At 36.5% G+C, this 15,240-nt stretch overlaps 1 protein-coding gene and 1 pseudogene across 1 annotated transcript in view; both read right to left on the reverse strand.

Moving 5' to 3' along the window:
- Positions 1–15,240, reverse strand: part of LOC124502354 (maestro heat-like repeat-containing protein family member 1) — a 76,465-nt gene that overhangs the window by 28,813 nt on the left and 32,412 nt on the right. Inside the window, exons 23-24 of the mRNA XM_047066978.1 lie at positions 15,040–15,175; positions 13,660–13,749 (exon numbers count right to left, since the gene is read on the reverse strand). Coding sequence (XP_046922934.1) covers positions 13,660–13,749; positions 15,040–15,175 — 226 coding nt within the window. The remainder of the gene's footprint in view (positions 1–13,659; positions 13,750–15,039; positions 15,176–15,240) is intronic.
- LOC124501170 (heterogeneous nuclear ribonucleoprotein A1-like) lies at positions 4,338–5,766 on the reverse strand (annotated as a pseudogene).

The following is a 15,240-nucleotide window of genomic DNA, read 5'->3' on the forward strand; positions in this document are numbered from 1 at the left end:
TAAAGAAATAAAAAAGAAGTAATTAGAGATGAATAACACCATAGATGAAATTAAAAATACACTAGAGTGTATTTAATAGCAGACTAGGGGAAGCAGAATAAAATTGGTGACCTGGAGGACAGAATGATGAAAAATAATCAGTACAAATGGGTAAGAGGGGAAAAAAATTATACAAAATGAAAATAGAATAAAGGAACTCAGTGACAACATCAAATGTAATAACATTTGTATTATAGTAATCTCAGAAAGAAAAGAGAGAGAAAGGGGGGAAGAAAATTCATTTGAATAAATTAATAGCTGAAAACTTACCAAATCTGGGGAAAGAAACAGAAATCCAGATCAAGGAGGCACAGAGATCCCTCAACAAAATCAACCCAAGGAGGTACACACCAAGATACATAGTAATTAAAATGGCAAAAGTAGTGGTAAAGAGAGAATTTTTAAAACAGCAATAGACAAGAAAAGTAACATACAAGGGAAACCCTATAAAGCTATCAGAGTAGTTTTCAGCAGAAACTTTACAGGCCAGAAGGAAGTGGCATGATATATTAAAAATGCTGAGAGGAAAAGATCTGCAGCCAAGAATGCTCTATCCAGCAAGGCTATCATTCAGAATAGAAGGAGAGATCATTTTCCAGACAAAAAAAAGTTAAAGGAATTCATGACCACTAAACCAGCCCCACAAGAAATGTTAAAGTAGACTCTTTGAGTGAAAAGGAAAGATCATAAGTAAGATCAAGAAAAGTAAGAAACACAAAAGCTGTAAAAATAAGTATATTTGAAAAAAAGAGTATATCTGTAAATCAGTCAAGGGACTCACAAAATAAAAGGATGCTAAATATGACACCATATACCTAAAGCATGGTGGGGAAAGCAGTAAAGAATAGGTTCAAACTTAAGCAACCAACAACTTAATATAGACTGCTATATGCAGATGTTATATACAAATCTAATGGTAACCACAAATCAAAAACCAGTAATAGATATGCAAAAATAAGGAGAAAAGAATCCAAGTATACCACTAAAGAAAGCCAACTTATTATGAGAGAAGAAAGCAAAAGAAAGGAACAGAGAAGAACTACAAAAACAACCATAAAACAAGTAACAAATGACAATAAGTACATAACTATCAATAATTACTTTGAATATAAATGAACTAAGTGCTCCAATCAAAGATATAAGGTGATAGAATGGTTAAAAAAACAAGAGTAGGGGCGCCTGGGTGGCTCAGTCGGTTGGGCGCCCGACTTTAGCTCAGGTCATGATTTCGCGGTCATGAGCCCACGTCCGGCTCTGTGCCGACAGCTCAGAGCCTGGAGCCTGCTTCGGATTCTGTGTCTCCCTCTCTCTCTGACCCTCCCCCATTCATGCTGTGTCACTGTCTGTCTCATAAATAAATAAACGTTAAAAATAAAATTAAAAAAAAAAACAAACAAGAGCAATTTGCATGCTGCCTATAGGAGGCTTGAGACTCATTTCAGACCTAAAGACACATGCAGATACAGACTGAAAGTGAAAAGATGGAGAAACATTTATTATGTAAATGGATGTGAAACAAAAGCCAGAGTAGCATACTCATATTGCACAAATTAGACTCTTGTGTGTGTGTGTGTGTGTGTGCGCGCACCCGTGCGCACAAAATAGACTTTAAAACAAAGATTGTAACAAGAGGCAAAGAAGGACACTATATAATCACAAAGGGGACAATCCAACAAGAAGATATAACAATTGTAAATAGTCATGCACCCAACATGAAAGCATCCAAATACATAAAACTGTTAATAACAAACATAAAGGAAGTAATCACTAGTAATACAATAAAAGTAGGGAACCTTAACACCCCACATATATCAATGAACAGATCATCCAAACACAAAATCAACAAGGAAACAATGGCTTTGAATGACACACTGGACAAGATGGATTTAATAGATATATTCAGAACATTCCAGGGGCACTTGGGTGGCTCAGTCAGTTAAGCGTCTGACTTCAGCTCAGGTCATGATCTTACAGTTCATGAGTTTGAGCCCCACATCAGGCTCTGCACTGACAGGAGTCTGCTTGGATCCTCTGTCTCCCTTTCTCTCTGTCCCTCCCCTGCTTGTGCACACGCTCTGTCTCAAAAATAAATAAACATTTTTAAAAAGAACATTCCATCCTAAAACATAAGAATACACATTCTTTTCAAGTGCACATTGAACATTCCCCAGAATAGATAACATATTAGGCCACCAAATAAGCGTGAACAAATTCAAAAAGATTGAAGTCATACCATGCATCTTTTCTGACTGTAATGCAACCTCAAGAAAAAATCTGGAAAGAGCACAAATACATAGAATTTAAATAACATGCTACTAAACAATGAATGATTCAACCAAACACATGGAGACAAATGAAAATGAAAATGAAAATACAATGGCCCAAAATCTTTGGGATGCAGCAAAAACTATTCTAAGAGGGAAATTTATATCAATACAGACCTACCTCAAGAAGCAAGAAAAAAAATCTCAAATAAACAACCTAACCTTACACCTAAATAAGCTAGAAAAAGAACAAACCAAACCCCAAAACCAGTAGAGGGAAGGAACTATAAAGATTAGAGTAGAAATAAATGAAATATATATAAAAAACAAACAAACAGTAGAACAGATCAGTGAAACCAGGATCTAGCTCTTTGACAAGATCAACAAAATTGATCAACTTTTAACCACATTCATCAAAAAAAATTTTTAATGTTTTTCAATTTAAGTTTTAGTTAGCATACAGTGCAATGTTGGTTTCAGGAGTAAAATTCAGTGATTCATCACTTACATACAACACACAGTGCTCATCACAACAAGTGCCCTCCTTAATACCCTCACCCATCTAGCCCATCTTCTACCCACCTCCCTCCATCAACCCTCAGTTTGTTCTCTATCATTAAGAGTCTCTTAGGAGCGCCTGGGTGGCTCAGTCGGTTGAGCATCTGACTTCGGCTCAGGTCATGATCTCACAGCTCGTGAGTTCAAGCCCCATGTCGGGCTCTGTGCTGACAGCTCAGAGCCTGGAGTCCACTTCGGATTCTATGTCTCCCTCTCTCTGCCCCTAATCCACTCGCATTCTGTCTCTGTCTCTCTCAAAAAACACATTAAAAAAATCTTTTTTAAAAAAGAGTCTTTGTGGTTTGTTTGCCTCTTCTCTCTTCCCTCCTTTCCACGTGTTCATCTGTGTTGTTTCTGAAATTACACACGAGTGAAATCATATGCTATTTGTCTTTACCTGATTGACTTATTTCACTTAGCATAATACATTCAAGGTCCATCCATGTCTTTGCAAATGGCAAAATTTCATTCTTTTTGATGGTTGAGTAATATTCCACTGTGTGTGTGTGTGTGTGTGTGTGTGTGTGTGTGTGTGTGTGTGTGTACACCACATCTTCTTTATCCATTCATCAATTGATGGAAATTTGGGCTCTCTCCATAGTTTGGCTACTGTTGATAATGCTGCTATAAACATTGGGGTGCACGTACCCCTTCGAATCTGTATATTTTTGTATCCTTTGGGTAAAAAACTAATAGTGCAATTGTTAGATCATAGGGTATTTCTATTTTTAGTTTTTTGAGGAAAAAAATTTTTAAGAGAGAGAACTCAAACAAAATCAGAGGAGAAATAACAACTAACACCACAGAAATACAAAGGACTGTAAAAGAATATTATGAAAAATTGTATGCCAACAAATTGGACACCTTAGAAGAAATGGATAAATTCCTAGAAACATATAACTCCCAAAACTGAATCAGGAAGAAACAGAAAATTTGAACAGACCGATTACCAGCAATGATATTGAATCAGTAATCAAAAACCCCTAACAAATGAAAGTCCAGGCCAAATGGCCTCACAGGTGAATTCTACCAAACATTTAAAGAAAATATTCCAAAAAATAGAAGAGAAAGGAAAATTTCCAAATTTATTACATGAGGCCAGCATTACAGATACCAAAACCACTACAAAAAAAAAAAAAAAAAAAGGAACTACAGGCCAGTATCTCTGAATATAGATGCAAAGATCCTCAACAAATATTAGCAAACTGAATCCAGCAATACATTGAAAAAAATCATTCACTATGATCAAGTGGGATTTAGTCCCATGATGCAAGGATGGTTCAATATTTGCAAAAACATGTTTTCAATAAGACACATTTATTCAGCATCATGATCAGACAATTACATTTAGCAATCAGCAGCATGAGTACAAAAAAAATCTACATTAAAACCCTTTGTTTTGAATCCTTTTACTTTGCACAGAACAGAAACTAAGATAACCTGTTATACAATTAGTCACAATACAGTCCTTGAGTTTTTTGTCCATACACATGAATTTGTCTAAAGCATGTCTGCTTTATAGCAGCTAGGCCCTGCCATCACTATGTTTGGCTGAGTTCACAAATCTGTTATAACCTGTAGCTTCCTTGTCACTTCTCTGGCTCTCCTCTCCTGCTAAGCTTTGTTTTCTGGAAGTAATTAAAACCATCTGCCACTACCATAGCTACCGCTGCTGCTGGAACCACCATAGCCACCTTGGTTTTGTGGTTTGGCAAAGTATTGGCCTCCACCACCACAGGGGCCAGAGCTTCTGCCTCCAAAACTTCCTCCTTTCATGGGTCCAAAAGTTGAAGATTGATTGTTGCAATTGCCAAAATCATTATAGCTTCCACCACCTCCAAAGTTGCTTCTATCATTACCAAATCCATTATAGCCATCCCCACTGCCACCATATCCACCACCACCTCGACTGCCACCAAAGGCACCTCACCCATAACGTTGTCATTCCCACCAAAACCACCTCCACAACCACCACCAAAGTTTCCAGAACTACTCTGACCTCTTTGGCTGGATGAAGCACTAGCCACCTCTTGCTTAGATAGAGCTTCCCTTACTTCACAGTTGTGGCCATTCACAATATGGTATTTTTGAATGACAATCTTGTCTACAGGGTCATGGTCATCAAACGTTACAAAAGCAAAGCCTCTCTCTTTGCCACTGCTTCAGTCAGTCATGATTTCAATCACTTCAATTTTCCGATACTGTTCAAAATAATCTCTTAGATGATGTTCTTCAGTGTCTTCTTTAATGCCACCCACAAAAATCTTTTTCACAGTTAAGTGGGCACCAGGTCTTTGAGAATCTTCTCTTGAGACAGCCTTCTTTGGTTCTACAACTCTTCCATCCATCTTGTGTGGCCTCACATTCATGGCTGCATCCACCTCTTCCACAGTGGCATATGTGACAAACCGAAAGCTTCTGGAGCTCTTGGTGTTTGGGCCTCTCCTTACCACACAGTCCATAAGTGTTCCCAATGCTCAAAATGGCTCCTCAGACACTCATCAGCTGTTTCAAAGCTCAAACCTCTGATGAAAAGCTTCTGCAGCTGTTCAGGCTCTTTGGGAGACTGACTTAGATATGATGGTGGTGGGAGGGGAGACTTCAACAATGCTTACTCCCAATATTTGCAAATTAATCAGTGTGATACAACACATCAACAAGAAAAAGGATAAAAACCATATGATCATTTCAATAGATGCAGACAAAGCATTTGACAAAGTATAACATCCATTCATGACAAAAACCTTCAACAAAGTAGGTTTAGAGGGAACATATGTCAACATAATAAAGACCATAATTGAAAAACCCACGGCTAACATCATATGCAATGGTAAAAAACTAGGAGTTTCCCCTTAACATCAGAAACAAGACAAGGATGTCTGCTCTCACCACTTTCATTCAACATAACTACTAGATGTCATAGTCACAACAATCAGACAAAAAAAAAAAGGAATAAAAGGCATCCAAACTGGTAAGGAAGAAATAAAAGTTTCACTATTTGCAGATGACATGATACTGTATATAGAAAACCCTTAAGACTCTACCAAAAAAAAAAAAAAACCCTACTAGAACTGATAAATGAATCCAGTAAGGCTGCAGAATACAAAATCAATGTACAGAAATCCATTGCATTTCTATACACTAACAATGAAGCATCAGAAGGAGAAATTAAGAAAAACTTACATTTACAATTGCACCAAGAATAATAAAATATCTAAGAATAAACTTATCCAAGGAGGTAAAAGACCTGTACTCTGAAAACTATAAACTACAGATGAAAGAAATAAAAAACAACACAAACATATGGAAAGATATTCTATGCTTATGTATTGGAAGAACCAACATTGTTAAAATGTCCATACTACTCAAAGCAATCTATAGATTTAATGCAATCCATATCAAACACTAACAGCATTTTTCACAGAACTAAAACAAAGAATCCTAAAATTTATATCAAACCACAAAAGATGCCAAATAGCCAAAGCATGCTTGAAAAAGAAAAATAAAAATTGAAGTATCTTAATTTCAGATTTCAAGCTATACTACAAAGCTGTAGTTATCAAAACAGTACGGTACAGGCACAAAAATAGACACATAGATCAACAAAAGAGAATAGAAAGCCCAGAGATAAGCCCACAATTATACAGTTAATTAATCTTTGATGAAGGAGAAAAGAATATGCAATAGGGAAAAGATAGTCTTTTCAACAAATGGTATTGGGAAAACTGGAGAGCAATGTGGAAAAGAATGAAACTGGACCACTTTCTTATACCATATATAAAAATAAACTCAAAATGGGTTAAGGACCTAAATGTGAGACATGAATCATAAAAATCCTAGAAGAGAGTACTAGTAGTAATGTCTCTGACGTCAGCTATTACAATATTTTTCTAGATATGTCTCCTGAGGCAATGGAAACCAAAGCAAAATTAAACTATACCAACAAAACAAAACAAAGCAAAACAAAACAAAACAAAAACAAAAAACAAAACAAGCTTCTCCACAGCAAAGGAAACAATCAACAAAACTAAAAGGCAACTTGTGGAATGGGAAAGACATTTGCAAATTACATATCTGATAAAAGGTTAGTCTCCAAAATTTATAAAGAACTTATACAACTTGATACATACAAAAAACAAATAATCCAATGAAAACTGGGAAGAAGACATGAACAGACATTTCCCCAAAGAAAACATGCAGATGGCCAACAGACACATGAAAAGATGCTCAAATCACTCATCATTAGTGAAATGCAACTTAAAACTACGATGAGATATTACCTCACACCTGTCAAAATGACTCAAATCAAAAAGACAAGGGGTGCCTGGGTGGCTCAGTCAGTTAAGTGTCCAACTTGGGCTCAGGTCATGATCTCACGATTCCTGAGTTTGAGCCCCTCATCGGCTCTATGCTGACAGCTCGGGGCCTGGAGCCTGCTTCGGATTCTATGTCTCCCTCTCTCTGCCTCTCACCTGCTCATTCTCTCTCTCTCAAAAATAAATACATATTTTTAAAAATTAAAAAAAAAAGACTAGAGACAACAAGTGTTGGTGAAGAAAGGAACTCTCAAGTACTGTTGGTAGGAATGCAAATGGGGGTAGCCACTGTGGGAAACAATATGAAGATTCCTCAAAAAATTAAAACTAGAACTAACCTACAATCCAGTAATTACAACTGGGTATTTACCCCCAAATTACAAAAACACTAATGCAAAACGATATACACACCCTTATATTTATTACAGTATTATTTACAATAGCCAAATTATGGACATAGCCCAAGTGTCCATCAATAGATGAGTGGATATAGAAAATGTACGTGTATATGTATATGTATATGTATATGTATATGTATATGTATATGTATATTTATGTGTGTATACACACACACACAATGAAATATTATTCAGCTGTAAAGAAGAATGAAATCTTGCTATTTGTAACAACATGGATGATCTAGAGTGTATAATACTAACCAAATTAAGTCAGTCAGAGAAAGGTAAATACCATATGATTTCACTCATACATGGACTTTAAGAAACAAAATGAGCAAAGGAAAAAAGAGAGATAAACCAAATAACAGACTCTTAGCTATAGAGAACAAACAGATGCACACCAGAGGAGAGGTGAGTGGGGGGATGGGTGAAACAAGTGAAGGGAATTAAGAGTATACTTCTCTTGATGAGAACTGAGTAACATATAGAAGTGAATCACTATATTGTATACATGAAACTATTATAACAATGTATGATAACTATACTAAGTTAAAATAAAATCAAAAGGAGAAAGGTTTCAAATTAAAAATCTAAGTTTCTACTTTAAAAAAAAACCTAGATAAAGTGAAATAAATTCAAAGCTAACAGAAGGAAGAAAATACTACAGATAATAGCATCAAAGAATAAAATCGTAAACAAAAACATAAAGATATGAAGAAAATTAATAGAGAAAAAATGAAACAAAAAGTGGTTCTTCAAGGAGGGCAATAAAACTGATAAACTTCTAGAAAGATGGACAGAAGTAAAAAGAGAAAAGGCACAATAATGAAAGAAAGTTCACATTAAGAGCATAATAAGAGAATATTACAAACAACTCTCACATAAATTCAATAATTTAGATGAAATGGAAATTGACCAATTTTTCAAAAACTAAAACTCCCAAAAATGAAACAGATAACCTGAATAGTCCAAAACTATTTTTTAAATTGAATGCATAGTTTAAATACTTCCCCAAAAAAGAAATCTCCAGGTCAAGATGTTTTCAATGGTGAATTCTACCAAATACTTAAAAAGGAAATAACATAGATTATACATAGTCTCTTCCATAAGATAGAAGAAGATGCACTACCTAGCTCATTTTATGAGGCCAATCTTAAATTGATAACAAAATCAGACAAAGACAACAAAAAAGGAAAACCACAAGTCTGTCCCTCAGGAACATAGATACAAAAATTCTCAACAAAATATTAGCAAATTAAATCCAACAAAATATAAAAAAAATAATACACCATGACAAAATGCAATTTATTCTGGGAACACAAGACTGCTTCAGCACTTGAAAATCAATCTAATCTTCTACATTAATAGTCTAAAGAAGAAAATCAACATGATCATATCAATTGATACAGAAAGAGAATTTCACAGAATTCAGCATCTATTCATATTAAAATTTTTCAGCAAACTAGGAACAGAAGCAAACTTCCTAACCTCATAAATGACACCTACAAAAAAATCTATAGCAAATATCATACTTAGTAGTGTATAACTGAATGCCTTCCCACCAAGACTAGGAATAAGGAAAGGATGTCTACTCTTAGCACTCCTATTCAATGTCATACTGGAAGTCCTAGCTAGTGCAATAAGGCATGAAAGTGAAATAAAAGGTATAAGATTTGAAATGAAGAAATAAAATTGTGCCTATTTATAAATAAGATGATTTCTACATAGAGAACTCCAAGGAATCCATATACCAAAAAAGTTCTAGAATACAAGTCAGTATTCAAAACTCAACTGAATTTCTATATGCTAACAATGAACAATTGAAAACTAAAAATTGTAAATAGTTGCAATTACAGTATCTCCTCAGAATGAAATACTTAGGTATATACAGGTTCTTCATGCTGAAAACTACAAAATGCTAGTGAATGAAAAAGAAGATCTAATTAATAAAGAGACATAACATGTTCATGGATTAGAAGACTCAACATAATAAAGCTTTCAATTTTTCCCAATGAATCTATCAATGTAATGCAACTCTATAAAAATCCAGCAGGATGTTTTATAGATATAGACAAGTTGATTCTAAATTAATATGCAAAGGTAAAAAGAAGAAGAAAGAGAAATTACATTATACAATTTTAAGACTTACTCTGAAGCTAGATTAATCAAGACAGTGTGGTATTGGTAAAGGAATAGACACAGAAGTTAATAGAACAGAATACAGAGTCCAGAAATAGATCTATGCAAATATGGCCAATTGATTGTGACAAACGTGTAAAGGCAATTCAATATATAAAGGATAGCATTAGAAGAACTGAACTTTCATGTGCAAAAAAATTGAACTTCAACCTAAAGCTCATACATTATACAAAAATTAATTCAAAATGGATCATAGATTTAAAGTAAAATGTAAAACTAAAAAGCTGTTAGAAGAAAACATGGAAGAAAATATTCATGACCTAGTTCTTAGATATGACACCAGTCATGATTCCACAGAGAAAAAAATATAAAATGGACTTCATCAAAATTTAGAATTTTTGGGGGTGCCTGGGTGGCTCAGTCAGTTAAGCGTCCGACTTGGCTCAGGTCACGATCTCATGGTCCATGAGTTCGAGCCCTGCGTCGGGCTCTGGGCTGATGGCTCAGAGCCGGGAGCCTGCTTCCGATTCTGTGTCTCCCTCTCTCTCTGCCCCTCCCCTGTTCATGCTCTGTCTCTCTCTGTCTCAAAAATACATAAACGTTAAAAAAAAATTAAAAAAAAAATTTAGAATTTTTGCTCTGTGAAAGACCCTGTCAAGAGAATGAAAAGACAAGCTACACATAGCAAACCATAGATATGACAAGGGACTTTTATCTAAAATATATAAACAACTCTCAAAACTCAACAGTAAGAAAACAATCCCATTAGAAAATGGGCAAAAGACATGAACTGATATTTCATCAAAGATGTATATAGCAAATATGCACATGAAAATATGTTCAACATCATTAGCCATAAGGGAAACATAAATTAAAACCACAGTGAGGTAAAATTTAAAAATTATACCAAGGATTTTATTTTCCAGCAAGGATGGGAAGAAACTAGACATCTCATACATTGTTGGTAAAAACATAAAATGAATGGTTCAGTCACTCTGAGAAATAGTTTGGTAATTTTCTGATAAGACTAAACATGTACTCACCATGACTCAGCAATTACACTCTGGAATATTTATCCCAAACAGTGAAAATGTATATTCACACAAAAGACTGTACATGAATATTTACAGGAGTTTTTTTCATAATTGTCAAGAACTGGAAACTACCCAAATGTCTTTCAATGGGTGAACGGCTAAACAAACTCTAGTATCCATACCACGGAATACTACTCAGCAATAAAAAGGAATAAACTAATGATGCAGACAACAACTTAAAGGATCTTAAGAGCATTAAGCTAAATGAAAGAAGCCGATCTCATAAAATTTTATATACTATTTGATTCCATGTGCTTAACATCCTCAAAATGACACAATTACAGAGATGGAAAACAGATTAATGGTTTTCAGGGAACAGGGACAAAGCAGGAGAAGATGTGACTATAAAGGGGCAGTACAAGAGTTTCTTTTAGTGAGGGAACATCGTATATCATGATGGTGGTGGTGGTGGTTTCACAATTTATACGTGAGACCAAATCTCATAGAACACACAAATAAGTATGTATAAAAACTGGCCAAAACTGAGTAAAGTCTGTAGCCAAGCAGTAATATACCGACGATTCCCTGGTTTTGATAGTTATTACTGTTATATACGATGTCACCATTAGGGGAAGCAGGGTAAAGCATTCAAGGGACTATATGTACTATTTTTTGCTACTTCCAATGAATCAACAATCATTGCAAAATAAAGTTAAGAAGAAAACTAGCAGTAGGGCGCCTGGGTGGCTCAGGCGTTTAAGCATCCCACTTTGGCTCAGGTCAGGCTCAGGTCATGTTCTCAGTTCACAAGTTCCAGTCCCATGTTGGGCTCTGTGCTGACAGCTCAGAGCTTGGAGCCTGCTTCAGATTCTGTGTCTCCCTCTCTCTCTCTGCCTTTCCCCCTCTCGCATTCTGTGTGTGTGTGTGTGTGTGTGTGTGTGTGTGTGTGTGTGTGTCTCAAAAATAAATAATCATTTAAAATTTTTTTAAAAAGAAGAAAACTAACAGCAAAATGATTGGAAACAGCCCAATGTCCGTCCATAGGGAACTGGTTGAGTAATTATAGTATATCCACACAATGTATAAAAACCACAAAGAAAATAAGGACTGTATCTGTGAACTGATTGTGGATAAGAGAAAAAAGTAAGATCCAGAGCAGTGGATAAAATGTGCTACCTACAGCACAAGAAAGGCAGGAAAATAATAATAATATATCATAAACACAGGTTTGCTTATTTTCACAATAAGAAAGACAGGAAGGTCAAACCAGAAGCCATTAAAAATGGTTATCTACAGGGGATAAGTGGGAATGAGGTTAAGAGAATCAGAGTAGGAGCAAGAATTCTTTGCATGAAACATTACAAAGTTTTAAGTTTTATTCTCTTTAATTAAATAAAAGAAAGGAAACCCTAAAATTTAACACAAATAAGTTTAAATTATCCCAATTTGATAATATAATCATATAGAAAATAATTATTTCAAGTAGCTTTTGAGCACAATAGTCTGACTATATTCCTTAGTGATCTATATTTTGACAACAAAAGAAACTACAAAGAAATTTTGAACCTCATGTGGTAGCTGGGGAACAGGATATTAGGAGAAGGCCAAAATATGATGACGATAGTATAAAGTAAATCAAATCAATTAAAAGACAAAATTTATTTTTTATTTTTATTTTTTAAATATAATTTATTGTCAAGTTAGCTAACATACAGTGTATACAGTGTGCTCTTGGCCCAGTGCTCATCCCAACAAATGCCCTCCTCAATGCCCATCACCCATTTGCCCCACTCCCCTATTCCCCCCATCAACCTTCAGTTTGTTCTCTGTATTTAAGAGTCTCTTCTGGTTTGCCTTCCTCTCTGTTTGAAACTATTTTTCCCCCATTCCTTCCCCATGGTCCTCTGTTAAGTTTCTCAAATTCCACATGAGTGAAAACATGATATCAAAAGACAAACAAATTTTAAATGAGCAGATGAGCCAAGCACTTTGTAAACATTATCTCATTCAGTTATCAAAATGACTGTGTTAACTACTGTCATCTCATTTTCTAGGAGAAAACTGAGGCAGATGGAAGTTAAATAATTCCCCAAGGCTATACTGTTAAGAGCAGAATCAGAATCTGGAATTGCAGCGTATGGCAGTCAAGAGCCCATGCTTTTAACCTTTAGCTCCCATGAGGGAGCAGAGGGAGCTGAGAAAGATGACCACAGCAATGACTGAAGGGGAAGAAAGAAGAAGGAAAAGATGTCCTCCAAAGAGCAGACCAATGTTATCTGGATCCTAGCTCTGGTTATCCTTTCCCTAAAAGGTCTGAATCCAACCTTCATCCTCAGACCTCTTACTTTTCCCCCCAACTGTTCTGCTGTTCTATTCCCAACTGTACTGCATTGATAGAGTCCCCCCCAAATTCATGTGCACCCAGAACATCAGAATGTGACCTTGTTTGGAAAATAGTCACTGGCAGATGAACTCAAGTAAAGGTGAGTGCATATTGGATTTGGATTTGGATAGGCCCTAATCTTATGACTCCTGTCCTTATTAAGAAGAAAAGACAGAGAAACACACACACACACACACACACACACACACACACACACACACACATATCCTCCTGCACCCCACAAATGCCCTGTGAAAATGGAGGCAGAGATTGCAATGGTAGGTCTATAAACCAAGGGACACCATGGGCCACCAGGAATCACCAAAAGCTAGGAGGGATGCATGGAACAGGTTGTCCCTCAGAGCCTCCAGTAGAAACCAACCCTGCTGATACCTTGATTTTGGACTTCCAGCCTTTACAACTGTGAAAGAATATATTTCTGTTGTTTGAAGCTACTCAGTTGTGGTACTTTGTTATGGCAGCCCTAGAAAACCAATACACCAACTTCAGGGGCTCCTTCCCACTGACCTCCAAACAGTACTGGATATGAGAAGGCATCTCAACAATAAGTGTCTCCATTAGCCTTAGGAGGGATTGAAGGGTCTCCATGAGCAAATCCTGAGGGAGAAAAGAGAGATCTCAAAGACTTGCTGAGCTATCAGTCCCACCCTTCCTTCTAAACTTAGCTCAGTGCTCCAGCTCTCCCAGGAAGCCTTCCTTGGGAAGTTCTGCTCCGCAAGTTTCCCCCTAACATTTCAAGTGCCACTTGTCCATTGCTAACTTGAAGAAATTTTTCTGTTGTTTTCAGCAGAGCACAAATATCTGCTTGATACACGGTTTGTCCTAGTGGATGGGGAGATCCCAGCTTGCCCCAAACATGGGGAAATCCTGTCAAAACCTTCCCTCTCTAACCAGAGCTACACTGAATAAGGCCTCATGGGGGTACAAGCATAGGAAACCGACCTCAGCTTTCTCTGTATGTACCAGTCCTTCCTTCATAACATAAATAAATATAAACTGACAAAGAAGGACCACCAGACATCTGATGAAAAGGCCCAACTAAACAAATAGACCAAATGGTCCTAAAGAAAACCAAACTAATTCAGTAAGTAATAGAAACCTTCATTTTTAAAAATTCTTATTAATATCCTCAAAAAAAAGAAGCAGGAGATTGTGGTATCAGTAAAACAAGAACAATCAGTCAAAATAAAGGAGTAATCAGAGAACATGAAAGAATTCCTAGGAACTAAACATATAAATGCAAATTGGAAAACTGGATCCCTCTTCCTTCCTTCAAGGAAACACTACAGACCCTGTGGGAAATGGACTCAGCTCTCTTGCTGACTCTCTTAACTTATTTACCCATGGGCCTTTAGTAAAATCACATTTGAAACCTTCCCGTCTGGTTTCAATTGTACAACAGTAAAAGGTAAAGAATTGAGTGTCCGCGTCTGGGCCAGAATATTAAAGTGGTGACAGTGGCAATCAATGAGTGCTCTCAAGAAGGAAGTACTTCTCATGAGTAGTGTTCAGACTATATGACCTAGTAATCTCTGATGATTATTATGTTTTTATCAAAGAGGTCCTTACATATAACTGCTGAACTTATACTTCTCATCCTCTCAAAAGTAAAAAATAAAAACAAAGAGACAAACATCAAAGAGTTAATTACTGGGGCGCCTGGGTGGCGCAGTCGGTTCAGCGTCCGACTTCAGCCAGGTCACGATCTCGCGGTCCGGGAGTTCGAGCCCCGCATCAGGCTGATGGCTCAGAGCCTGGAGCATGTTTCCGATTCTGTGTCTCCCTCTCTCTCTGCCCCTCCCCCGTTCATGCTCTGTCTCTCTCTGTCCCAAAAATAAATAAACGTTGAAAAAAAAAAATTAAAAAAAAAAAAAAAGAGTTAATTACTTCAGTGGCCTGGGCTTCCTGGGAACTGGATGCCTCCTTCTGCAAATCCTCTGTGGATGGCAGGCATAGCACACTCTGAAAACACGTTTGGAGTAGCTCTGTTCTTTCTTCCACCTCTGTGAGGGGATGGAGCTTCCTAAGATCCAGGAGGAAGGAGCAAAAATGTAACCAGAGAGTAATGGCCAGGAATAACCGCTGAGG

The sequence above is a fragment of the Lynx rufus genome, unplaced genomic scaffold (genome assembly GCF_022079265.1).
Source record: "Lynx rufus isolate CCGP_SWC_20201006 ecotype Redwood Valley unplaced genomic scaffold, mLynRuf1.p SCAF_7, whole genome shotgun sequence".
Taxonomy (NCBI): domain Eukaryota; kingdom Metazoa; phylum Chordata; class Mammalia; order Carnivora; family Felidae; genus Lynx; species Lynx rufus.